This window comes from Hipposideros armiger, unplaced genomic scaffold (assembly GCF_001890085.2).
Source record: "Hipposideros armiger isolate ML-2016 unplaced genomic scaffold, ASM189008v1 scaffold_88, whole genome shotgun sequence".
In the NCBI taxonomy this organism is placed as follows: Eukaryota; Metazoa; Chordata; class Mammalia; order Chiroptera; family Hipposideridae; genus Hipposideros; species Hipposideros armiger.
In genome coordinates, this window is record NW_017731438.1 from 3,842,183 (window position 1) to 3,868,276 (window position 26,094).

Consider the following 26,094-nt stretch of genomic DNA (forward strand, 5'->3'; position numbering starts at 1 on the left):
ACTGAAGAACAAAAACGACAGCAACTTGTCTGTTCCCCTTCCCCCAATTCCCCAGCACTGTTCCCATCCCCCCAATTCCCCAATTAAAAAAAAAAACTACAGTTGTATTGAAAGCATCTTGAGAGATCTAGATAATCAGTGTCCTGGCTGAGAAGTAAACTTCCTCAGAGTCTTCTCAAATTGTGTTTCCGTTTCTGCCTGAAAGCTGGAGAAAGCTGGATTCTAGAACTCTAATAATGTCCCTTAGTGGAGAAATCTCTGGGCACTGTATTATACTGCTAATAAAAATGTCTGAAGGAAATCCGTTTAGGATGATTTTAACACCAGTTGGGATTCTCAGGCTGTCACTGTGGCTGGCAGTGGCTGCCATCTACAGCAGTACAAAGGAGTTCTAAGGTTTTGGTATACCTTTGCTGCCTTGGAGAATGGGGAGAGGTTAGGAGTTTCTTTAGCTGAGGATTAAGGAACAGTAATAAGAATAGGATGCCTTGTTCTAGACCACAAAGATCCTTCAGGAGGAGAGGAGAAAGAATAGCTGCTCTGGAAAGCTGGTTCCAGGCACAGGGGAAGGAAAAGGCAGTGTTTGCCTACAATAGATCACTGAACACTGACTTGCAGTCTTGGCTGCACACTGGAATAATCTGAGAATCTTTTTAAAAAAATGCTGATGCCTGGGTCCAATCCCCAGAGATTCTGATTTAATTGGGGTACAGCCTGGCTGCCACACAATTTAAAAGCACCTCAGGTGATTCTAACTTGCAGCCAAAGTTGAGAACCACTGAAGTAGAGAAAAGTCTTGGCCCATCGCATCCTGAAAAATTTAGCAAAACTGAACAGCTCTATGGGAGCGGGCCAGGGCTGGGAAGAGAATGGAGGGAAGGTGGTGCAAACCCGAGCACTTAGGCACAAGAAGAAGAAAACTTTGGGTTCAGAATTCCATAAGTAAAGTGAAATTGGGCTGTGAATGTCACAGTATGGTGAGAGATTTAAGCTTCTTTGTTAACTATGGTCATCTTTGATGGAGACCCTGTGGCCAAGTAGGAAGATAAAGAGTTTATCAACTAGTTTCTTGCTCTGTGGAAGCTTGCTGTGGGAAAGTTACATTGCTGTCCTGAGGAGAGATCCAGTCACTTTCTTGGGCTTTCTCCCCAAGTCCTTTAAATCAGGTGTTTTTAGCCTATATCTTGGGGTGAGTTGCTCCTGTGGATGGCTTACGATTCCTGTTTTCTCTACTAAGTCTTACTTATAAATATGGTAATCCTATTCGAAATTTAGGAGTGGATGCTCATGTTGCCCTGTCTGCACGAATTTTTATAATGGATTTGGGGCATAAAAGGGAAAAATAAAGAATTTGGAGTATAAAAGGGCAGTGTCTAAAGAAGCAGGATGAAAAGAATTTTTCTTTGCATAACTGGTGAAGTTGTTTTGGGAAATGCTGGCTGAGGAATTCCATGACCTTCTCCTTGCTTTTTGGATAGCTTTGTTTCTCAGGCTGCTGGCAGGCCCCACCCAGCTTGACTGCCGTCCTGCAACTCACCTTTGGAAAATATTATACGTATTTTGATTTTAAAAGGTATACTTTCCAACTTGTCTTGGTGAAGTAGAAACAGAGATAAGCACTAACGTCAACCAAGAATTTAATCAGTGTGATCTGATAGAAAGAAGGGAGGAGGCAGATGTTTTTCATCTCCTATTTCTACCTTCCTAAAGATTTAAACAGCACTAAACTGTGGTCTGGAGCAGTGTATTGAAGCAAATGGATGGAAAGTAGGTCCTTCGAGATGCAGAAATCACTAACAGCTATTTTAAGGAGCAGAATTTATAGACGTGATAAGAGAATTTAAATTCTCTGCATCGTCATTCATGGCCAGCGTAGGTACAGATGGAGATTACTAATAGGTAAAAGCTGAGAAAACCCTTTTAAGTCTGTGCTCTGAGATGTGCCTTGCTCCCAAGCATTTTAATAAATCTGCCACTTAAAATGCCCTTTTATACCTGACAAGGCTAACAGATGTTCCCAAAGTAGATGAGAGCGAGCTCACCTGTGTCATCATGGTTGCAATTGAATCAGTATATTTTTAACACCAGCACAGACACATGCAACCTGCTGTGAGATGACAGAATTCTGTGTGGGTTGGGTAGTTTTGGACCTCATTTAAAGGTACTTACAGTGAGCCAGATACCAAAAGGGTCGTCTTGTTAGGAGTTTCCCTCTGTGTGAGGTGAGTTTCATTTCATGGTTCCAGAGGTTCAGAATGATAGGGGAGTACTAAAGCTTGTGTTATATTCCGTGTATAGAAGCCCTTTCAATTCCAGAAAATGCCTGCCAGGGATTGGTGGTGGTGGTGGTGGGGGGGGGTCAGGGGTCAGTGAATGCCATCCACATGTGCAGTGATATGAAGGATCACTCAGAACCCATTAGAAAAGAGGACAGGAAGAAACTATTCAAGAAGCAAACCTAGAGTTACCTGTGCTTCTTATATATACAGCAAGAAAAACAGTGAAAACCATTAGATGTTTATGTGAGTGGTGAAGCTTTGAGAATTTGACTTCGATGGACTAGAAAAGCAAAGCCAGAAATTATTATGTCCGTTTCTGCTGGAGTATAAAAAATGTTTTTAAGGAACCAGAGCAAAGAATTCCAGAGGTGCCGAATGGCCCTAAATAGTTTTTGGTTTTGCATTGGGACAGGAAGTATGTCCCATGTCCAGATGGGCCATTTCCTAAATACAGGACATACAAAAACTGACAAAGCAGGAGCCCGGGGTGGTTTGAGAAGCAGGGATTCCTATGCTGTGTGATCTTAAGCAAGCCTTTTGTTCTATTACAGTTTCCTAACATGGGTTAAGTGAGGGATTGCAAAGAATTTATTAGTATTTATAATATTTTATGGATATAATATTGTACATAGTTTAAAAATTAAATGAAACGACAAGACCCATCAGAAAACATTTATTTTCTTTCAACCGTTCTAGCTGGTCATCTAGTTTACCTCTATTTGTCTAACCAAATCTGACGGTGGGACTTCCTCACTTTCAAACTTTACTTTTCCTGCAAACATCCTGCTACGAGAAGGAAGCCCTCACCCACTTGGTGCTCCTCCACTCCCATATATTTCCCTCCATGATCCTCCAGTATAATTACATTTTTTGGTTTAAATCAGCACTCGACATTTATACTATTATGACTGTGAATACTGTCCACAGCTGCCACCCCCTGTCCATACGGGATTACATTTCTCCCTTTGCATAACTTTTTGCTTTTCTTGGTGGTAAGGACTTACTTTTGTTTGTTTCGTTCTCTATATGTACAATCACTAACTTATCCCCAGACTGCCTCTCAGTCTGCTCAGGCACCTCAGGTAACCCACCCGTTCCACTGTCTTTCTTCGTCTCATGGGTGATTTGGCGATTTCTCCCCCGAAACACAGCTTGCCCCTTCCTGCTCCATCCTTGAAGGGTGCTTCTGAGGCTGCTGCCTGCTTGTCACCCTGGAGCCTCCCTTGACCAAGTCCCAGGAATTCATGTCACCTCTCTCCCATGTTGAATCCTAGATCCCATATCTCCCTCTTTCTTGATTTAACTCCCTCATTTTGATGGAACACATCTTCCAGGAAGGTCCCCAGAAAGAGTGACGAGTTGACAAGTTACTTGAGATTTTACTTCTTCTCCCGGAATGGCCTGATTCCACACCTCATTGGCAGCCTGGATGTGTTTGGAATTCTGGGCTGGAAATCCTTTTGCCACAGATTTTTAAAGGCATTGCTCCTGTCCTCAGGTTTCCAGACGGCTTTAAGAGGTCAGATGTCATTCTGGATCCTGTTTTTTTGTGATTCGGTTTTTTCTTTGCCTCTCTAGAATTTTTTTTAAACTTATTTTATTGGGGAACTGCCATGGTCATTGGTTACACATTACTTTCATGCTACAGTGGCATCGTTGACTCTTTTAAGGAGGGCGCAGCTCACAGTGGCCCATGTGGGGATCGAACTGGCAACCTTGGTGTTATCAGCACGATGCTCTAACCAACTGAGATCACCCCCTCTAGAAACTTTTAGGGGTTTTCCTTATCCTTGGTGTTCTGAAATTACACGACGTTATGTCTTGGTGTGGGCCCTTTTTATACATCACTTGGGCTACTCATAGGACCCTCCTTATCTACAGACTCATCCCCTTCAACCCGGAGACTTTTTAGTGTAATTTCTTTGAGAGTTCTCTTTCTGTTTTTGGAATCCCTGCTAATTGGATTTAAGACTTGCTGGATGGAACCTTTATTTTTCATACTATTTTTTGGTATACTCTCTCCATCTCCTCATCTTTTTGTTCTACTCTCTAGATTTTCTGAACTTCATTTTTCAATTCTTTCATTGGATTTGTTTTTAATTTTTGCTATATGTTTTGTTGCTGAAAGTTTTCTTATTCCTTAAATTTTCCTTTAGAAAGCCCCCTGATACTGTTTCAGTATCTCTTCACCTCTCTTCTGAGGTATCAAGAATAGTTTTTTAGATGCTTTTATCTGCATTGACCCGGTTTCTTCAGAAGTCCTTATTTTCTGTTTGTTTTGATCTCTTTTCTTATAAACCTTGTCTTTGCATTTGTGTTTGTGAGAGAGGCACTGCAGAGTGGGTTGGGAGTCAGGCCAGATGATTTGATTTCACGCAGGGAGTTTGGGTAGGGACCTGACTCTCAGTGGATTTGGGGCTCTCTGTAGATTTAGGGTCAGCATCTGTAGCTCTTCCCTATCCACCGCCCCCATGGGTAGAGAGAGATTTAGAGCCCAAAACTTATCCTAAAATTGGGCTTCAAAGAGGATTTGTAAACAAACAAACAAACCAACTAAAGAGTCCTATCTAGGGCAAATGAAGGCACTCAAAGAAATTGCAGATAGTGAGTTACAAACTCTTACTGACGCACTTTTCTGGGCAAAGCATTGTACATCATTGTCTTGTTTTCTCTATCAAACAGCCCGGTGAAACATGATCTCCAATGATAAGAAAACTGAGGCTCAGATGATTTAAAATGAAAAACTTCTCCAAGTCCCTTGACTAAGACAGATGATGACTGCTCAGTGGTTAGGATGCAAAGCCCCCACCTTCTCTGCTCTGTGGAGATGAGCAGATCTGATGGTGTTCGGGGAGACCTGCCTGCAGGACTGTGCTGTGTATTAAGAAGCTGCCTCCTCCTAATATCTCTCTCCTTTTCCTGGCTGTCTTGCCCTGCTTAGTAATCTAGTTTCACTTCTCTTTCCCTTTCACTTATTCTTTCACTTTCTCTTACCAAGTTTTGACTGTTTTGTCCCTATAGGAAGGTAGGTAACCCTTTCTATTTAGTTTTTACCTGATTTAGTGTGTCTTAAAGCCACACTGTATGCCATTTGACCTCATGTTTACCGATACACAATACTGGGGTTATTATTCATAATTAAAACATTGAAAAAGACCTTGCTGAAAAATCTCTTAAAAAGCAGTGGAACACTCAGCCCCAATTCCCAACTAAGTTTCTACATATAAAAATAAAGATTCGTTTTCCCTTGAGAATCAAGGTGACTGCTATTTTCCAGCACGCTAAAACTATAATTCAGACTGCACTATTCACAATTACTGGTTTTGATAAATACCATTTATTAAGTACGCACTTTGTGCCAGAGTCTTTCACATACTGGTATATTGTGTCTTTGGTCCTTAGCGCATCCTGCAGAGTAGGATTTGTCATCCTTAGGTGCTGGTCTCTTTGCCCTCTTTTTTTTTTTTTCCCCTAAAGATTTTATTGGGGAATTGGAGGAGGGAACAGCATTGGGGAATCGGAGAAGAGGAACAGACAAGTTGCTGTCCTTTTGTTCCTCAGTCTAGTTGTGGAGGACGTTGCTTCACTGACCCATGTTGGTATTGTGATAATTGAGCTCTTCCCGGCTCAGATCGGTTGCCGGCCATTGGACGGCCGCTCATGGCGGCTCACGGCAGCTCACGCCAGCTGCCGGCCACTCATGGTAGCTTACCGCAGCCCACTGCAGCCACACTGCAGCCTATGGCATCGCCGGCGACTCATGGCAGCCCAGCTCCAGGTCGAGCTGTTGTTCACCATCTTAGCTGTAGAGGGCGCAGCGTCACTGGCCCATGTGGGATCCGAACCAGCAGCCCTGCTGCTCAGAGCTCATGCTCCTAAGCCAACTCTTAACCAATGAGCCTCTTGGCCGGCCCCTCTCTTCTTTATTGATTCCTTTACTATCAGAGGGATGGATATATATTGCCATACTTTTTTGAAAGTGTTGATTGTAAACGATTTCTAAGGTCCTTTCAGCTCTTAAATTTATTTTTAGCTTTTACACACATAGCCTTGTCCTTCTAAGACCTTGTGGGAGTGTCACTCAAGACCACTGTCTTTCTCCTGAGAACTGAAGTTTGGCCCAGAGAGCAGGCCTCAGAAAACCATCTCCACTGTGTCTTCAGTGTTTATCCGACCACTATATCCTGCCCTCTAGGGTCCCTGCAGGAATGGCCTACCCTCCCATCCATCTCGCTCTGCATTTATGGATGGGGTATGGCAGAAGGCCACCATGTCAAGAAGGTTTACTGGAATATTTGGGGGAAGGGCTTATGTCAGAGCCTGCAGATTATCTTCAATCCACAGCTGCATCAGAGAAGGGCCTTTCTGCAGTGAGGACTGTAGGCTGCCCTTAGTGACATTCTTGGAACACAATTTCCAGCCCAAGCAACATGCAAGGGTGCTGGGTGGATGTTGAGCCCAATTCATTGCCAGTGTGCTGGATTAGCTTCCCTGTGAAGGTGTTCTCTGTGGTGTTTGGAACACACACTTTGTTAGAGCAGGGCTGCTGCCTGTGGGGAGACGGGCCCAGCTGAGGGGGGAAAGGCCTGGAGCAGGGCCAGGGTCACGGTCAGGGCCAGCACAGACAGAATGTCCTGGGTTCCTGTCTCAGGAGAGTTTGGTGGGGCCGGTGAGCACCCTCTTCTGAGATGGGCAGGCGCCCAGTAGACTGTGTACATCGTAGACTCTCTGGGGTGGGGGGTGGCGGGGGGTGGGGGGCGGGGGTGGGGGGTGTCTTGGCTGAAGAGCTGTTGTTCGACTCAAAGAGCAGGATTCTGGTCTCTGTGATGGCTAAGTGGGATGCTAATAAAGCGGCTCTCTGGGGGAAAAAGAATTAAAAAACAGGAACAAAAACAAGACTTTCATTTGCCAGTTCCCCCTTATGTAACTACACCATGGCTGATTTTTGAGTCCCCAGCGGCTTCTGGCTGGCGGGATTCCTGGATATTTAACAGTCGGCTGTGGTGAGCTGGTGGGAGCTGGTGGGAATGCAGGCTCCAGTGTCAAAGGGCCCAGGAACTGTGCAGGTAAACCAGGCCGGGGCTCAGTGCAGGGGACTCAAATAGGAGCCAGTTACTGGAAGTAGGATCTAAGGTGGGGCTTATTATGGAACAAGGACAGGTAGTAGAGCTGGAACCCAAGATCCCAGCAGGGCTAGCAGAAGTAGTCATGATGATATGACCCTGTCACAGTCATAGCGTCTATTATTTACTGAGCACTTACAATTGGCTGGGCACTGTGTAAAATGGCGTCCATTCAGTTTTCACAGCCACCCTGCAGGGTAGGCAAAAATATCTCCATTTTATATGCGAGAAAACTGAGGCTTCGAGAGGGTAACCTGCCCCAGGCCGCAGAGCTTATGGTAAGTGACAGGTGGCATTGGGTGATTCCTGAGGCTCCTTGGTCACTGCATATTGTCTCGTTCAGGGCAGGTGGATGCAGAAACACTTGAAATACTCAACTGGGGCTTCTTAATTCCTGAAGGATGGGCTTGGGCCTGGGGCCCTCAGATGTGAGGTGCTGGGAGCCCCAGCTAAGGCAAAGAAGGTACTGGAGCTGGGAGCCAGAAAGGTGCACATCTGGTACATAGGCTGGATCAATTAGGTCACACTGGGGGGCTGAAAAGTGGCACGTGTTCTCAAGCACCTGTCACCCCTCCTTGGGTGACTGACTGACTGTGGTCCAGCAGTAGGTATGTAGATGACATTGGTGAAACTATCTGGTTTTCAAGAGGAAGGTCTTCACTTAACCCTCCCTGAGCTTGGGATGGCCAGCAGCTAGTTAACATGAGGAATGACACGGGCGTTACCATGACGTCAAACCAAAGCACAGGCGAGAGGCGAGCTGGCACGCAGCTCTCAGTCTGGGGCACGTGTGCCCAGATGCTCTTCCAGGGCTGCAGCCTCAGCTCTTGTTACAACAGACTATTTAATTGATACCCTGGCACCTGGCTCAGTGTCATGGGCTGAGAAAGCCTGCAAGGGGCTTGGAGGTGGTTGTGCTTTGGTGGGGGAAGGGCAGATCCACCTGCAGGGGGAAGACGTTGTCTGGCAAGTAAAACCTGCTTCTGGAGAGTATTCATACATCCCATACCTGTGTGTCAAGTGCTGCGCTGGAACCAGAGAGTTCTATCCCTTGTCCTATCCTAACAATACTCAAGGAAGGACGGGAGAGGAGTGCAAATGAGGTGCACGTGTGCCCAGCTGTCTGTACAAAGATGGCGTAAAGATGGGAGGGGGCAGACATTCGACTGGGTCTTAGTGGGTGAGGAGGAATTTACTCTCTCAGGCAGAGGATAGGGAATGGGCTGCTGGGGGGCTTTGTTTCAGTCAGGGACAACAAATATAAAGGCACAGGGCCTGGACCACTTGACCCTGTGTGAGCTATGTGAAGCTTACTATAATATATTGGAGATTGTGTGTGTGTGTGTGTGTGTGTGTGTGTGTGTGTGTGTGTGTGTGGTGCAACGGGAGGGATATGGAAGGGGGAAGACTGGGAAAAGGGCTGGGACTCCATCCTGGAGGGCCTACCTACCTGGCTTGCAAAGGAGTGTGGATTTTATCCTGAAGAAAGGGGCAATTGAAGGGTCCTGAGCAGGCCCCACATGACCCACTTAGGATTTAGCTGCATCAGACAGGGGCCAGGTGAGGAGGCCAGGGGTGGGAGGGGAGGGAAGGGGATGATGGGAAGAGGAGCTAGGAAACCAATTAGTGGCAGGGCTGGTATTTAGGGGAATGCTCCTCCCACAGGGAACCTGCCAGAACTGGAGGGTCTCAGGTTGCCAGGGTGGCCCCTCTCCCAGGGGGATAGGGTGTCATGTCAGAACTGGAGTCCAAGCACAGGGCTGGAAACAGAGCCTCAGGTCAGGCCTGGCAGGGAGGTAACTAATGTAGTGTTTTCCTGTGCTTTCTTCACTCACTATAACAGGATGCGTCTTTTTGTTTTAAAGTTAATAACTCCCCACCTTTTCACTGAGGGAAAACTGAGCTTCTCAGGGCCAGGGCATTCTCACAGCTCCATGGGGCACCTTGCAGCCCCCATGTCCTTTATGTAGGGGTGGTTCTCTCCTCTCCTTGCTTCTCAGCCCTTCCTGGAGTCCCCAGAGACTATTGAGGCCACCACCTCACCCTCTGCCCCTCCCCTCCCACTATAACTGTCCTCTGTTAATGACACCAGTGGTTGGTACCAGCTGCAGGTGACAACCTCTCCACCCCCAGGGCTTCCTCCGTCTTTTTGTTCCTTTTTTAAAAAATGGTTTTTAAAGTTTGAATTGTGGTTAAAAAAAAGCCACATAGAATGGTTAAGATGGTAAAATTTAAGTTTACAGTTAAAGACTGTTAACTATATGCACGTTGTCGTGCAACAGATATTCAGAACTTTGTCTTCTTGCAACACTAAAACTTCACACCTGGTAAATGACCCACCCCCCTTCCCCTCTCCCCCCAGCCCCTGGCAGCTGCTATTCTACTTTTCTGTCACTACGAATTTGATAACTCATATAAGTGGAATGATATAAGTATTTGTCTCTTTGTGACGAGCTTATTTCACTTGGTATAATGTCCTCAAGTTTCATTCATGTGACAGAATTTCCCTCCTTTTTGAGGATGAATAGTATTCTGTGATATGGATAAACCACATTTCTTTATCCAGTCATCCATCCATGGACACTGGGGTGCTTCCACCCCTTGGCTATTGTGAATATGCTGCAGTGAACATGGAGGTACATACATCTTTTCAACATCCTGCTTTCAGTTCCTTTGGATAGATACCTAGAAGTGGGATTCCTGGATCATATGGTAATTCTCTAATGTTTTGAGGAACCAGAATACTCTCTTCCATAGTGGCTGTACCATCTTACACTCCCACCAACAATGCACAAGCATTCCCATTTCTCCACATTCTCGCCAAGATTTATTTTCTGTTTTTTTTTATAGTAGCCGTCCTTGTGGGTAAGAGGTGATAGCTCGCTGTGGTTTGATTTGCATTTCTCTGATGATTAGTGATGTTGAACATCTTTTCATATGCTTGTTGGCCATTTGTATGTCTTTTTTGGAGAAATATCTGTTTTAAGTCCTCTGCCCATTTGTATATTGGATTATTTGCTTGTGTTGTTGAGCTGCAGGAGTTCTTTATATATTCTGGGTATTAACCCCTTTAGCTATACGATTTGAAAATATTTTCTCCCGTTCTGTAGGTGGCCTTTCAATCTGTTGATCGTGCCCTTTGATGTGCACAAGTTTCTTTTCTTTGTTATCACACCTGCTGCTTCTGATCTCTGCCCTCCATGGCTGCTGCTGGTTACCAGTAAGTTGCATTTCCTCTATATGTGTAGACTGGTCATAAAGAAAGAAAATTAGCTTTTCTTTTAAAATTTTTATGTCTAGACTTCATAATTTTTTTTAGCGATTCCCTCCATTCATTCATTCACTTATTCATTCATCAAGTGGGTGGATATGAGCATCTATGTTGAGCCATATTCTGTGCCAGACACTGGGAATACACAGCCAAACAAACCATGCTTGTCACAAACACACTGTAGCCAGCCTCCTCCATGATGCTTTCCTGACTGGCCCTGAAACGTGGAAGGTTTTGCTTCTAAGTTCTCATAAGTTCATGCTGTGTTAAATTATTTGCACATCCTCTGTGACCGGGAACTGCTTATTTGTCACATCTCATTCATCTTTCTACCCTGCAGTGGAAGATGCCACATCTCTCTAGGTAGCTGCTGGCTGGATGCATGTGGGAGCTGTGCCAGGCTGCCTGCCACTCAGCCACAGGCACCCCCAGTGCCCCGCAGTCTTGAGCTGCACTTTCTTCCTGCTGCAAGTCCTAGGGCCTCGCCCTTCTCTCCTCTTTTTAGGGGTGCCACTGCTCATTCTGCCTTTGGAGTGTTGCTCTCCCTTGATTGACTTTAAACTGACCCATAGCCACTTTTCACTACCCCCCAGGACAGGCCCACAGGTGACTATTAATTACTACTGGGAAACCTACTAGGGACCCTTCTTGAGATGGTAAGTAGAAAGTTCCTTAAGCTTGGCTTATATATTTTGTGGGAATCAAATCTCCTCTGCGTTTCAGCACTCCCTTCGTCTCCTCCACACTCCATGATTGAGTCACCATTTCATGGGGTCACATAGGCTCTAGCTAGTGGGCAAGACAGATAGGTACAATGGGGGGGGCGTAAATACTCCAGACAAAGACCATTATTTATTGAGGGGTCCCAGAGAAGGGTCTGTTAACCCAGTGTGGATGGGGGTTAAGGAAGGGAGGCCTCCAGGGGGAAAAAAATTGAATTTCAAGTAGGAGTTACCTAGGATGAGCGGGGAGAGAAGGGTTCGGAGGTGGGCGGAGTGATTGAAAGAGGCTAGAGCTGGGGAGAGAAGGGGCTTTATTCAGAGGGAGAAGTGTTATTGAAAGCAATGGTTCCCAAAGGGTGGTCCCCAGACCAGCTGCAACAGCATCGTCCGGGAGCATGTTAGAAATTCATATTCTCGGGCTCTACTGACCTGAGACCTACTGACTCAGACTCTCGGGATGGGGCTCAGCCCTTCTGGTGATACTGATGCTCAAGTGTGAGAAGCACTGGCTACAGGTATAGGGAGGTCAGAGTGCCACATTTTGTGTAACTTATTCTCTACAGCTAAGAGGTGGGTGATGGGCAGAGAGTGATAAGAGGTAAGCCATTGTATAACAAACGGTGAATTTTACTCCATTTTGGGATAGGAGCAGTGCCTTTGTTTATTTAGTAATTAACATACTTATTTTTTTATGTTTTATTTTTTTAAAGATTTTATTGGAGAATTGGGGGAGGAGAACAGCGTTGGGGAATCGGGGAAGGGGACCAGACAAGTTGCTGTCCTTTTGTTCTTCAGTCTAATTGTAGAGAACATCGCTTCACACGTTGGTATTATCATTGCGCTCTTCCCGGGTGAGGCAGATCGGTTGCTGGCCACTGGACAGCCGCTCATGGCGGCTCTTGGCAGCTCACGCCAGCTGCCGGCCACTCACGCCGGCTGCCGGCCACTCACAGTAGCTTATGGCAGCCCACTGCAGCTTCACTGCAGCCTGCGCCATCGCCGGCAACTCACGGCGGCCCAGCTCCAGGTTGAGCTGTTGTTCACCATCTTAGCTGTAGAGGGCGCAGCATCACTGGCCCTCATGTGGGATCTAAACTGGGGCCCTGCTGCTCAGAGCTGGCGTCCCAAGCCAAGTCTTACCCAATGCGCCACTAGGCCGGCCCAATTAACATACTTATTGAACACGTACTTTTTTGAGGTTGGATTGCAAAAATGAATATAGTTTGAGATGAATGAAAAAGAAGGCACAACACACCAAAACTTATGAGATGCAGCTCAAGCAGCATTTAGAGGAAATTTATAGCAGTAAATTCCTGTATTAAAAAAGAAGAAAGATCTCAAAGCAAGGAACCTAAACTTCCATCTTAAGACACTGGAAGAAGAGGAAACTAAATCTAAAGAAAGCACATGGAAAGAAAGAAAGGTTAGAGAAGAAATTAATGAAACAGAGACCAGAAAACAACATAGAACACCAACAAACCAAAAAGTTGCTTCTTTGAAAAGATCAACAAAATTAATAAACCTTTAGCTAAACTGACCAAAAAAAAAAAAAAGAGAGAGGTGACTCACTTTACCAAAATCAGGAATGAAAAAGGGACATTACTATGGACCTTACAGAAATAAAAGGGATTCTAAGGGAATACTATGAACAGTTGTCATAGTATTTGTCAGCTCTGGCTGCCATAACAAAATACCAGATTGGGCAGCTTAAATAACAGACATTTATTCCTCACAGTCAGGAGGCTAAAAGTCCAAGACCAAGGTGCTGGCAGGTTTGGTTTCACCTGAGGCCTCTGTCCTTGTCTTGCAGACAGCCACCTTCTCTATGTGTGCCCACATGGTTTTCCTCTGTTCATGCACATCCCTAGTGTCTGTGTGGCCTAATCTCTTCTTTTTTTTATTTTTTATTTTTTTATTTTTTATTAGGGAATTGGGGAAGGGGAACAGACAAGTTGCTGTCCTTTTTGTTCTTCAGTCTAATTGTGGAGGACATCGCTTCACTGGCCCATGTTGGTATTATCATTGCGCTCTTCCCAGGTGAGGCAGTCACTTGCTGGCCATTGGACAGCTGCTCATGGTGGCTCACGGCAGCTCACGGAAGAACACGCCAACTGCCAACCAGCCTCACTGCAGCCTACGCCATTGCTGGGAACTCACGGCAGCCCAGCTCCAGGTCGAGCTGTTGTTCACCATCTTAGCTGTCGAGGGTGCAGTGTCACTGGTCCACATGTGGGATCCGAACCGGGGCACTGCTGCTCAGAGCTGGCGTCCCAAGCCAACTCTTAACCAACACACCACTCGGCAGGCCCCTAATCTCTTCTTATAAAAACTCCAGTCTGATTGGATTAGGTCTCACCCTAATGGCCTCACTTTAATTTAACTACTTCTGTGAAGGCCCTATCTCTAAATACAGTTACCAGTATGTTCTGAGGTACTAGGGGTTAGGGTTTCAACATATGAAATTTGGGGTGGGGTTGGGGACACAATTCAGTCCATAACAATTTGTATGCCAACCAGTTAGATAACACAGATGAAGTAAACAGATTCCTAAAAAGAGGTACAACCTGCAAACTACCAAAACTGACTCAAAAAATGGAAAACCTGAATAGAGCTATAACAAATGAGGAGATTGAATTGGTAATTTAAAAACTTAATATAGGATAGCTCAGGCCCAGATGTCTTCACAGGTGAATTTGACCCAACATTCACAGATTTAATACCAATTCTTCAAAAACTCTTTCAAAAATTAGAAGAGGAAAGAATATTTACCAGCTCATTCTATGAGGTCAGTATTACCTTGATACTAAAACTAGACAAATACATCAATCACAAGAAAAATGACTTATGAAAATGGACACACAAATCCTCACAGAATACTAGCAAACAAAATCAAGCATCATGTAAAAAAGGATTATACACCAAGACCAAGTGGGATTTATCCCAGGAATGCATGGTTGGTTTAACATCTGAAAATCAATTAATGTAATACACCATTCTGATAGAATTAAGATGGCATGATCATAGCTATAGGTGCAGAAGGAGTATTTGACAAAATCCAACACCCTCTCATGATAAAGACACTCAACAAACTAGAAATAGAAAGGAACTTCCTCGACCTGATAAAAGGTATCTACAAAAACCCACACTAACATTATCCTTAATGGTGAAAGACAAAGCTTTTAGCTCTAAGACCAGGAATAAAGTATGGGTGTTTGCTGTCACCACTTCTGTTCAATATTGTGCTAGAAATTCAAGCTAGGGCAACAAGGCAAGAAATAAAATAAAAGCATCCAGATTAAAAAGGAAGATGCAAAACTATCTTTATTTGCAGATGACATGATTTTGTGTGCAGATGACATGATTTTGTGTGATTTTGAGGGATCTGCTAAAATTTAGTCATTAAAACCTGGTCCCTACTTTCAAGGCACTCCCAGGCAAGGAGGGCGAACAGTATAAATGACTGTGTATGTGCGAGTATTGTGGGAGAAGTGTTTCCCAGAGCAGGAGATATTTCAACTGGGTTCACGAGGAGTATGTAGGTGTCTAAATGGGAGATTGCAGGATGGACGCTTGGGGTCAGGGTGAAGGTGGGCATTTTAGGAAGAGAAGAATATATGCAAGGAGATGCAGGTATGACATGGCAGGGGCAGTGATGAGATGTGAGTGTGACTGGACAGGGGTTTGTGGGGTGGTGTGGGAGATGGGCCAAGGAGGTGAGCAAAGCCCCATCACGAAGGCCCTCATATGCCACCAAAGACTGGCCTCCAGCCCTCAGGACTTTGAGTGGAGTGTTTGGACCAACTACATGGTCACGCATGGTATCTGAGTTTCCTAAGGGGTCTCTGGAGTCGTAAGTGCGTTCATTTGACCTACATAGAAGATGGTCTCATCACTAGGTCCATTGCCTTTCCAGGTTTCTGGGTTGAACGCACCCCCGTGCATGAGGCTGCCCAGCGCGGTGAGGCCCTGCAGCTGCAGCAGTTGATCGAGAATGGCGCCTGTGTCAACCAGGTCATGGTGGACTCCATCACGCCCCTGCACGCGGCCAGTCTGCAAGGCCAGGCACAGTGCGTGCAGCTACTCCTTGCTGCCGGGGCCCAGGTGAGTGGCCCTTCAGGACACTCTGGCTGCAGGCATGGATGGGACAAGGTCAAGGGGCATGTAGAAGGAAGAAAAGAAGGATTTTGGAATTAGCATTCTGTGACTGGCAAGTGCTCAGAAAGGAGAGAAACCCCTGCAGGATAGTGAGAAGGAAAGGAAGGAGGAAGCCAGAATGAGGAGTGGTGGGAACTGAGGATGGGGAGGGGTCAACTGCACACTAGGACCAGTCAGTGTGGTCATAGCCTCGGCTGGTAGCGGGGGTCACTGGTGGTCAAAGAGAAGGCAGTTTTAGCAATAGCAAACCTGGTGGATGGAGTGCCCTGCCCTGCACTGGGCAGGGGGCCTGGCAGGCCATGTACATTGCAGACAGAGGCTTTCTGGAGGGCTGGTGGGGCCTTGGCTGCAGCGCTGCTGTTTGGGCTCAGAGAGCAGGATGACTAAGTGGGTGCTAGCACACTACTCTCTGGAAAAAAAGGTAAAAAGAACAAAAACAAGATTCTGATTTGCTGCTTTCCCTGGTGTAAGGACTCACACCATACCCAGTGCTTTCCAGCTGGTGGGATTGCTGGATATTTGACAGTGGGCTGGGCGAGCTGACTGGCTGGCCCAGATACTGCTGGGACGGATTACATCAGAGGAATGCAGGCACCAGGGTCAGGTTCATGTTGTACCACTTCATTTTTCCCGAAGCTTGGCTATGAAGGCGGTTCAGGAGGAAAGGGAACAAGCTTCAGCATGTACCCAAACAGCAGCTGAATTTGGACAAATTCAAAGCAGAACCTGCCACTTGGGGAGTTGCTTTTATCCTACCCTATGATTTTCCAACTAGAAGGAGGCACGTTAAGCAGTTTCAGGCACCTCTAGCTGAGGCTGGAATTAAAGCCCGTTTTTACGCCCTGCCTTCCTCAGCCTGAACCTGGAGCTCTCCTTGCCTGGTCTGTGCATATTAGGTGTTGGGGTGGTGGCAAGAGTGAGGCTGAGTTGATCCTGCCCAAGAAAGAAGAGAATCCCAGACAGGGCGACACCTGTACTTAGGAGGCTAGTAGGCCATCCCAACCCAGGTTCCTTTCTATCTGAGAACTCCCCTGCCTAGCACGGTGCCTTAGCACGTACTAGAGAACCTAAGAACGTCTCAAAAAAGGCCAAGAAGTGTCTTTGCTAAGATGAATGTACATTTAGAGGAGCAAGCGAGTTTTCTACCCTGCCCTGTGACATCTGTTTCTTCCTCCCCACGAGGTGGATGCCCGGAACATCGATGGCAGCACCCCGCTCTGCGATGCCTGTGCCTCGGGCAGCATCGAGTGTGTGAAGCTCTTGCTCTCCTATGGGGCCAAGGTCAACCCACCCCTGTATACGGCCTCCCCACTGCACGAAGCCTGCATGAGTGGTGAGTCGGATGGGAGGGAGCTGTGTGGGCAGGAAGTTGAAGCCATTGGCTGGCTCAGGAGAGCTCCTGCTCTGTATCTGGCTCCTGGTTGCTTGGCCATGGAGACCCTCAGCTCTCCTCCTGGAGATACAGTCCTCTCCCATGTTGTTTCCATGGTAGGATTCTATTTCTTAGTAGAATGCTCAGTGCTTTTCAGGCATTAACACTGGAGATTGGTTTACTCTGCAGTGACTTTCTCAGTCTTTGCTGCCATTTTGCCTTGTGGGCCCCTAATCTAGTTGGAAGATGAGACCCAGTCACATTCCTGAGGACAGGTGCTGTCACAGGAGGGGCAGCTGGTCCTGTAGTCTCGGGGAGCAGGTGGGATGTCAAATGCCCTCCAAGAGTGGATGGACTTGAGATGTGGGAGGATAAGAGGAGGGCTATGCCCAGGGAAAAAGGCATCTAATCTTACTGGATCAGAAGCTCCCAGCAGATGAGCAACAACAGAGAAGACTGGAAATTGAGGGTGAGACCAGCTGGTGTAAAAAATTTTAATGACAGACTAAGGATTTTGGATTAGACTCTGCTGAGCAAAGGTTGCAAACTTGTGCCCTACATTTTGATTGACCGGCCAGTGTTTGTCTTTGCTGAGCTTCGTTGGGGTGTGTGGTGTACCCTCTTCCATGCCTTCATGCAGGGCCACAGTTCTTTGTGGCCTCACACCCCAATTCCCAGTTAGGTCATCTTTTGTCACCCACAGGCAGCTCTTGAAGATTTCTGAGCAGATGTTGAATGACAGGAAAACAACATTTTTAAGGTTAGTTTAGTGGCTAATCCATGTATAGTGTAGGGGAGGAAAAACATTTTTCCTTTACCTATCTTAGGTTCGCTGGCTGGGCCCCACCAATTAGGCTGACAAGGGACTAATTAACAAGAGAAAACAGAAGTTTGTTAGTGTGAATGGTGCATCTCACATACAATAAATTTTTAGAGAAATGACAAGACAAAATAAAAGGACTTTGAGCTTCTAGGATGGCAAGTTGTGGTGAGGCAAATATACGGGGGGGGGGGGGGACTAATGGTAGATGGGGATGGTTTTAGCAACTCCACTTATCTCTGGTGATTAACTTCTGTCCTTCCTGGTAGGGAGGGGGACACCTTCACAAATATCTGTCCTACTTTTAGGCAATTTGGGAGTAGAGCAGAGAACTTTTCTTCTGTTTCTCTTCAATTGTCTTCAGCTCAAAATAAACCATATGTCAAAGTGGCATATTTTGAGGTGGCATGTTCTGCTACTCTTCAACAGACTGAAATGATGGTGGGGGGGAGGGGGGCGGGGTGCGGAAAGTGGAGAGGTGAATTGGGGCATCATGGTTCAAGTGCAAAGCTCTTAGAGCCTAAGTGGGAGGGATTCATTTAGAAAACTTTGAGAGAAGAATTAATGGGGTTTGATATGAGGGAGAGGAGAGCATGGGGTCAAAACTGAGCAGGAAGTGTGGCCAATGGCTGAGACAGATTGGCCGGGAGGAGGTGCCCCCAGGGAGGGGAGGGAGAGGACTTGGTAGTGGTCAAGTCATCCAAATGAGAATGGCCAGCAGAAGGCTGTAGATGAGGGGCTGGGTTTCAGGGCTACAGGTGGAAACTCAGTACTGCTAAAAGGATGCGTGATCAAGTGATGAGAGAGGATGGAGTCTTGGCCATGATAAACCTCAAACCTAACCTGCATTAGTGATACCCAGAGAGGGGCCGGGGAAGAGGCAGGAAAGGCGGCTTTGGGCTGGGAACGCTGTGGTAAGAGAGTTTAGGTTGTTTACCCAGGAGGCTTGGACTGGGTGCCAGCAGGTGTATGTCATCCCCTCCAGTCTTGATGTTCCCCATACAGTTTAGGAGGCAGCCCTGAGGTGGGGGAGCACCTTCCCTCCCACAGAGGAGCTGGGGAGCAGTGAGAAGAGTCTTCTCTTCCTGTTCAGAAGTGGTGTTCCCCAAATTTCTGTTCCCCCAGCAATAGGGCTGGCTTTGCGCTCCCTGCCAGCCACTGCCAGGCAGGCTTGGAGAACTGTTGTGTCATCAGGAGAAAAGAGAACAACCCTCTTGCTCCCTAAGGCCACACGGGGTCCTGAACTGCTCTCTTAGCTTGGGATGTAGTCCTGGTTTCCCTCTCTCCCCCTGCAAGCAAGCATGGGGCTTATCTGTTTCAGCTGCTGGTCCTATCACATTTGTTATTTCAAACGCATGTGTTCTTTTTTTTTTTAAGATTTTTTTTTTTAATTGGGGAATTGGCGGATGGGAACAGCACTGGGGAATTGGGGGAAGGGGAACAGACAAGTTGCTGTCCTTTTGTTCTTCAGTCTAGTTGTGGAGGACGTTGCTTCACTGGCCCAAGTTGGCACCATCATTGCGCTCTTCCTGGGCGAGGCAGATCAGTCGCCAGCTTCTCGACGGCCGCTCACTGTGGCTGCTGGCTACACACGGTAGCCCATGGCAACCCACAGCAGCAGGGGCTGCAGCCTATGCCGTCGCCATGGCCGGCGACTCACGGCAGCCCAGCTCCAGGTTGAGCTGTTGTTCAGCATCTTAGCTGTAGAGGGCAGTGTCACTGGCCCTCATATGTGGGATCTGAACTCGTTTCCTCTCGCGTCCCAAGCCAGCTCTTAATCATCGTGCCACTCGGCCGGCCCTCAAACGCATATGTTCATTGACAGTTTTCATTCTTTTCCATTTATTTTAAGGAAGTTCTGAATGTGTGAGGCTTCTTATTGATGTTGGGGCCAATCTGGAAGCACATGATTGCCATTTTGGGACCCCTCTGCACGTTGCCTGCGCCCGGGAGCATCTGGACTGTGTCAAAGTGCTGCTCAATGCAGGTATGTTGCGTTTATACCTGCTCTGTTCAATGTAGGTGCATCAGCGGTTACATGTGCACTGCTCCATGCAGGTATGTAGTGTTTACCTGCACCATGTGTCGGCAGTGAGCTAGGTGGTAGAGTCAGACAGTCCAGGTTTGAATCTGGCTTTCCTACTTGCCAGCTGAGAATAGGGCTTCAGTTTCTATATTTATAAAACTGGAAAAGTAAAACCTACTTTGCAGGTTTGTTGGGAGGATTTTGTGATAACGTTTCCACAGTACCTGGTGCATAGTAATGCTTCACAAATGCTAATCATTATTTTTAGTGGCCACAAGGGACCATCAATAATACTTACCTAATAAGGTTGCTGTTTAAATCAGGAAGAGATTGGGATCCAGTGGAAAATGGGGTTGGCAGCATTTGGAATCCAAGTTGTTGTCAAATGTTCTAAAAATGCTCAGGATACTTCCAGTCAAGATGGCGGAGTAGGTAAATGCTCTGTTCACCTCCTACCCCAACCACATCAAAATCACAACTAAATTATAGAATGACCATCACTGAGAACTGCCTGAAGACTAGCTGAAGAGAACTGCCTGAAGACTAGCTGAACAGAATTCCTATCTATAACTAGAGAGATAAAGAGGAAGCCACACTGAGACTAGTAGGAGGGGTGGAGATGCTGAACTGGTGGGTCCCACACTGACGGTGGGACTGGTGGGAAGAATCAGAAGGAATAGCTCAGCTGCAGAGGTCCCCCACTGAGGAGCAAGGGGTCCTAGCCCCACAGCAGGCTCCCTAACCCAGGGCTCCCGTGCTGGGAAGAGGAGAGACCCCATAACATCTGGCTATGAAAACCACCAGAGACTCAGCCTGGGTGAGACGGAGGGCTGTGGGAGACCGAGGTGGTCTTCCTGAGGGGCCTGCACACAGACTTACTCATAGACTCACTCGCCCTGGGCTCCAGTGCGGAGGTGGCAGCTTGAAGAGTGCCAGGGACATACCAGGAACTGAACTGACTGGCTTCAGGGTGAGGGATAGAGGGGAAGGGGTTAGGGCAGCTCTCTCTCAGGATGGAAGTGGTGGCAGGCACCATTGCTCCTTTGTTGAGCCCTCCTTCCACCAAACCGGCAGGTGCCAAATTTGAGCGCTCTGTTAACCTGGCTACCACCATTCGCCCTGCCCTGGTGAATCCCTAAGACCCTGTCTCACTCAACTCACGTGCCCAACCCAAGCTGCTTCCAGGGCCTTTTCCACACAAATGGCCTGCCTCAGCTTGTGAGCTTGTGCTGTGGACTTTCCTAAAATCTCTCAAAGGTCCACAAATCCCAAACAAGTGGTGGCTGGCCTTGGTGGGTCCTGTCCCTCTTACTAATTGGCCCCAAGCCTGGCATAAGTGGCTACTGGTCTCAACTTGCTCTGTAACTCCCATCAGGTAGCCTCAATCCTGGCATAAGCTGCAGCTAGTGTTCACCTGGAATGTAGCTTCAACTAAGTGGCCACAAACTTGGCACAAGAGACAGTTGGCCTCAGCTCACATTGTGGTGCCCGCTAAAGTGTCCCAAGCCCAGCACAAGTGGCAGCCAGCCTCAATTCTCAGCATAGCCTCTCCCAAATGCTTTCAAGCCCAACACAAGTGGCAACCAACCACAAATCACTTTGTAGCTCCCAGGAGGTGGCCCCAAGCCAGGCACAAATGATGGCTAACATTGGCCTGCACCAGAGCCCCTTCCAAGAGACTCCAGAACCAACACACCTGGTGGCCAGCTTCAGACCACACCAGGGTACCACTTACTCAGCTCCACAAATGATATACCTGAAAGGCAGATTCAGTTGGCACTATAGCCTCGCTAGAGCGACTCCCACTCCACGGGGTCTACCCCTAAATAAGCTTGTCTGTTGTAGTCACCATCAGTCCTCACAACCAATCAGTCTGAGGGTCAATTCCACCCACTGACATGCCCACAGCATTCAAGGCTTAATTATAACAGGAGAGCACAACTCACACAGGAACAATCCTGGAGCACCTGGCTCTGGTGACCAAGGGACTGTGCCACCAGGCCTCACAGGACATCTACTACATAAGGCCACTCTGCTAAGACTGGGAGACATAGCAGGCTTACTTAATACATAGGAAAAAATTCAGGGAGGCATCCCAGAAACAGAACTAAATTAAATGGAGGCAAGCAATCTATCAGATGCAGAGTTCAAAACACTCGTTATAAGGCTACTCAATGAACTTAGGGAAAGAATAAATGAACTCAGCGAGCACCTCAAAACAGAGATAGAAACCATAAAAAAGAACCAGTCAGAAATGAAGAATATAATAACTGAAGAATACATGAAAGGGAATCAACAGTAGATTAGATGAAGCATAGGATCGAATCAGTGATCTGGAAGACAAGGAAGAGGAAAACACCTAATTGGAACAGCAAAAAGAAAAAAGAAAAAAAATGGGGCTAGTTTAAAGGACCTCTGGCACAACATCAACCATACCAACATTTGCATCATAGGGGTACCAGGAGAATAAAGAGAGAAAAGGATTGAAAACCTATTTGAACAAACAATGACTAAAACTTCCCTAACCTGTTGAAGGAAATAGACATACAAGTCCAGGAAGTGCACAGAGTCCCAAACAAGATGAACCCAAAGAGGCCCACACCAAGACACCTCAGAGAAAGACACCACCATATGATTTCACTTATATGTGGAATCTTAAAAAAACAAAATAAATGAACAAACAAAACAGAAACAAACTCATAGGAACAGAGACAAATTAATGGTGGCCAAATGGGAGTGGGGTTGGGAGGATGGGTGAAAAAGAGGAAGGGATTAAGAAGTATCATTGTCAGTTATAAAAACAGTCACAAGGATGTAGAGTACAGCACAGGGAATATAACCAATAATATTGTAATAACAATGTATGGTGTCAAATGGGTCCTAGACTTATTGGAATGATCAATTTATAAGTGATGTAAATGTCTAATCACTATGTTGTACGCTTGAAGCTAATATAATATTGTATGTCAACTGTAATTGGAAAAAATTTTTAAAAATTAAATGCTTAGGATAGGGCTGGCCGAGTGGCTCATTGGTTAAGAGCTGGCTTGGGACGCCAGCTCTGAGCAGCAGGGCCCCGGTTCGGATCCCACATGAGGGCCAGTGACACTGCCCTCTACAGCTGAGATGTTGAACAACAGCTCAACCTGGAGCTGGGCTGCCGTGAGTCGCCGACAGCCAGCGTGAGCTGCCAAGAGCCGCCGTGAGCGGCCGTCCAGAGGCCAGCGACTGATCTGCCTCACCTGGAAAGAGCGCAATGATAATACCAACGTGGGCCAGTGAAGCAACATTCTCCACAACTAGACTGAAGAACAAAAGGACAGCAACTTGTCTGTTCTTCTTCCCCGATTCCCCAGCACTGTTCCCCTCCCCCAATTCCCCAATAAAATCTTTAAAAAATTTTTTAAAAGCTCAGGATAGATAGGCTTCCAAGGTGAAAAAAGCAAACCAAATAAAGAACAACTCAACCTACTGAAGGTTAGATTCAGGACTTGTCTACTACAGGAGTTTTACAATGCAGCCAAAGTGAGTATAGGCAAGTAGTTTTTACTATGAACCCAACTTCAATATTTTTGTTGAGAGAAAATTTTAGCCCATCCATTCTGGGTGCAGCTTAGGATAAAAACAAAACCGTTCAGAAATAGAAAGTTTATGAATTCTCTTCAAAAGATAGTCATTTGAGCTTAAGTTGTATGCAGTTTTCTATTAGTGTTATTCACTTGAAGGTGTCACTTTTAAGTCTTTTCAGTGAAAAAGATTCATTTTGTGTAAGGTAGGTCATGGGGGCAGTTTTTATTTTTTATATAATGATACAATATCTAGATTAGAAACAGTCATAAGTCTTCCAGTCAAGTCACTCATCAGATGGTTAGTTTCTGTCAAACTAGGGTATGTACATATCATTATTGTTGATCTTTTCAAATAAAGATTTTACAGTGCGCCAGCCCACTGCAGAGGGTCTGGTATATATACGTGCTCAGCACACCTTCATTCCATGTTTTCATTTTTTTTTGTTGTGGCTAGGGGAAAGGATCAAATTAGTGGTTTTAACCCCAACATCCTCTTTGAATTAGTTAAGACTTTATAGATGTGATTTCTCTTTTGTAAATAATAGGAGACCATCTCCATCTTGGGTGAAGGGATTGATTTCTTGGTTCAGATAACTGAAAGGATCAGACTAGAGAAAATTTCTGGGTCAGTTTGACCCAGGGGTTCAACAGGGTCACCAAGGACTCACGTTCTTTGCATTTTGCAATTCTGCTCTCCTCAGTGTTCACCTGACAAGCCGCCATTTACCCGATGGGGTAAAATGGCTGCAGCAGAGTTGGGTTGAAATCCAAATGCTTTATTCTGTGAGGTTTCTCGAAGAATGAAAAACTGTCTTCCCAGATGTCTCCTTCACACCTTCCATTATGTCCCATCTGCCTTAATTGGGTCGCATGTCCAAAGCTTATCCAGTCCCTTTGGCTAGACTCTGCCAAATTCCAATTGGCTCAGGCCTGGGTAAGAGATGAACCCAATCGGGACCCACACTGGAAGCTGGAGGTTAGGTCATCCACCCACCTCCATCCTAGACCACATCCCACACTGTAGGGTGGCAGTTCAGTGGGGTGGGTTGAAAAGGAGTGGGAAGGTGAACATAATGTCCATGACAGCCTGATACGGGACCTGGTAGATTTCAAGAGAGTTTTTATACACCTGGGAAATTGAATGAGGGATGGACAGAATTCTGCCGGGGAAAGCTCCCTTATGTGTCAGTGTTATCACGTGATGTCGACTGCCACTGCGCTGTCAGCTCTTGACTCAATCCTTGATTGCTATTCTAATCTCAGGTGGTCTCCTTTACATCCCTTCTTAGATTACATGAAGTCTTTTTCTTTTTTAAGAAAACTATTTTTTTATTGTAATTCATTTCGTTTCAGAACACCTTTAAAAAATATATAGGAAAAGTAGAGAGAAAAGGACAGCATATGGATTCATTTTAAAGCAGTAACTCTCAATCTAATGAAAGCCACAGATCTCTTCTCTAGAAAAACATGCATGCTGGTGCATTTGCACGTGATTTCAGAGGAGCCAGGCTGTGGGTGCCCCCAGGGGTGGATACAAAGGCTGTTGGCCTTTTGTAGGCAGTGAGGCCAAGTCCCAAGGTGCACATGATTTTTGCAGAGGGGAATGGTTGGGGAAGGGGAAAGTCCAGTTATTGTGGTAGGGTAATTTTTAATCTCATCACCAACAATAAATATTTAACTCTGCTGGAAAGTGCTCAGAGGAGCTCATTGAACAGTGTTTGCATCCACCTTCCCAGCACAGTACCCGTCCCACATTTCTCAGTTGTTTTATCAGCCAGCACAGTACTGAGCTCTGCCCAGGAATTGTGCAGGGGTCTTGGCATGCTGAGTGGCAGCCCCTCCTTGTCTTCGCTGGCTGAGGTTTCACTGTGCATCCACTGCAATCCCGTTGTGTTTTGAAATCAGGATTTTGATAATGAGCAGACTTTGATCCCTTTTCTCTGAAGCATGAAGTTGAGAATTTTTAATGTCCAGATGGCATTAGCTGTTTTGCTGACGCTTATGCGCTCTTATTCTCTCTCCCCTTTCAGTGCAATTATCATCCTTAATCCACACAAAAGCACTTTTCCCCTGCTTCTTCCCTCCTCTTCTTTCCTCTGGCCACACCCAACCCCAATCCCACCGTTCTAATGTTTATCTGTTTTTGTAAGATACACATTGTCAGTTGAGTCATGTATTTTTTTTTTAAGATTTTTATTGGGGAATTGGGGGGAAGGGGAACAGACATGTTGCTGTCCTTTTTGTTCTTCAGTCTAGTTGTGGAGGACATTGCTTCACTGGCCCAAATTGGCATCATCACTGTGCTCTTCCTAGGTGAGGCAGATCAATCGCTGGCTTCTGGACGGCCGCTCATTGCAGCTGCTGGCTACACACGGTAGCCCATGGCAACCCACAGCAGCAGGGGCTGCAGCCTATGCCGTCGCCGGCGACTCACAGCAGCCCAGCTCCAGGTTGAGCTGTTGTTCAGCATCTTAGCTGTGGAGGGCAGTGTCACTGGCCCTCATATGTGGGATCCGAACCGGGGCCCTCTGGCGTTCCAAGTCAGTTCTTAACCATCGTGCCACTCGGCCGGCCCGAGTCATGTATTTTTAATGGACATAAATGGTATTGTGTTATAGATCTGACTTGATTTCCTGTTTCTCCACTCAGCCCTGTGTTTTCAGGACCCACCCATGTTGCCCTGTGTACCTCTGGTCTGTTGTTCCCATCTGGTGCAGAGCATGCCAGCTTTCCTCTTAGTCACGACTCCTTTCTTTA

The 26,094-nt window shown here is 46.4% G+C and overlaps 1 protein-coding gene across 1 annotated transcript in view; it reads left to right on the top strand.

Moving 5' to 3' along the window:
• Nucleotides 1–26,094, top strand: part of ASB13 (ankyrin repeat and SOCS box containing 13) — a 39,470-nt gene that overhangs the window by 2,872 nt on the left and 10,504 nt on the right. Inside the window, exons 2-4 of the mRNA XM_019644553.1 lie at nt 15,309–15,496; nt 16,733–16,883; nt 19,595–19,729. Coding sequence (XP_019500098.1) covers nt 15,309–15,496; nt 16,733–16,883; nt 19,595–19,729 — 474 coding nt within the window. The remainder of the gene's footprint in view (nt 1–15,308; nt 15,497–16,732; nt 16,884–19,594; nt 19,730–26,094) is intronic.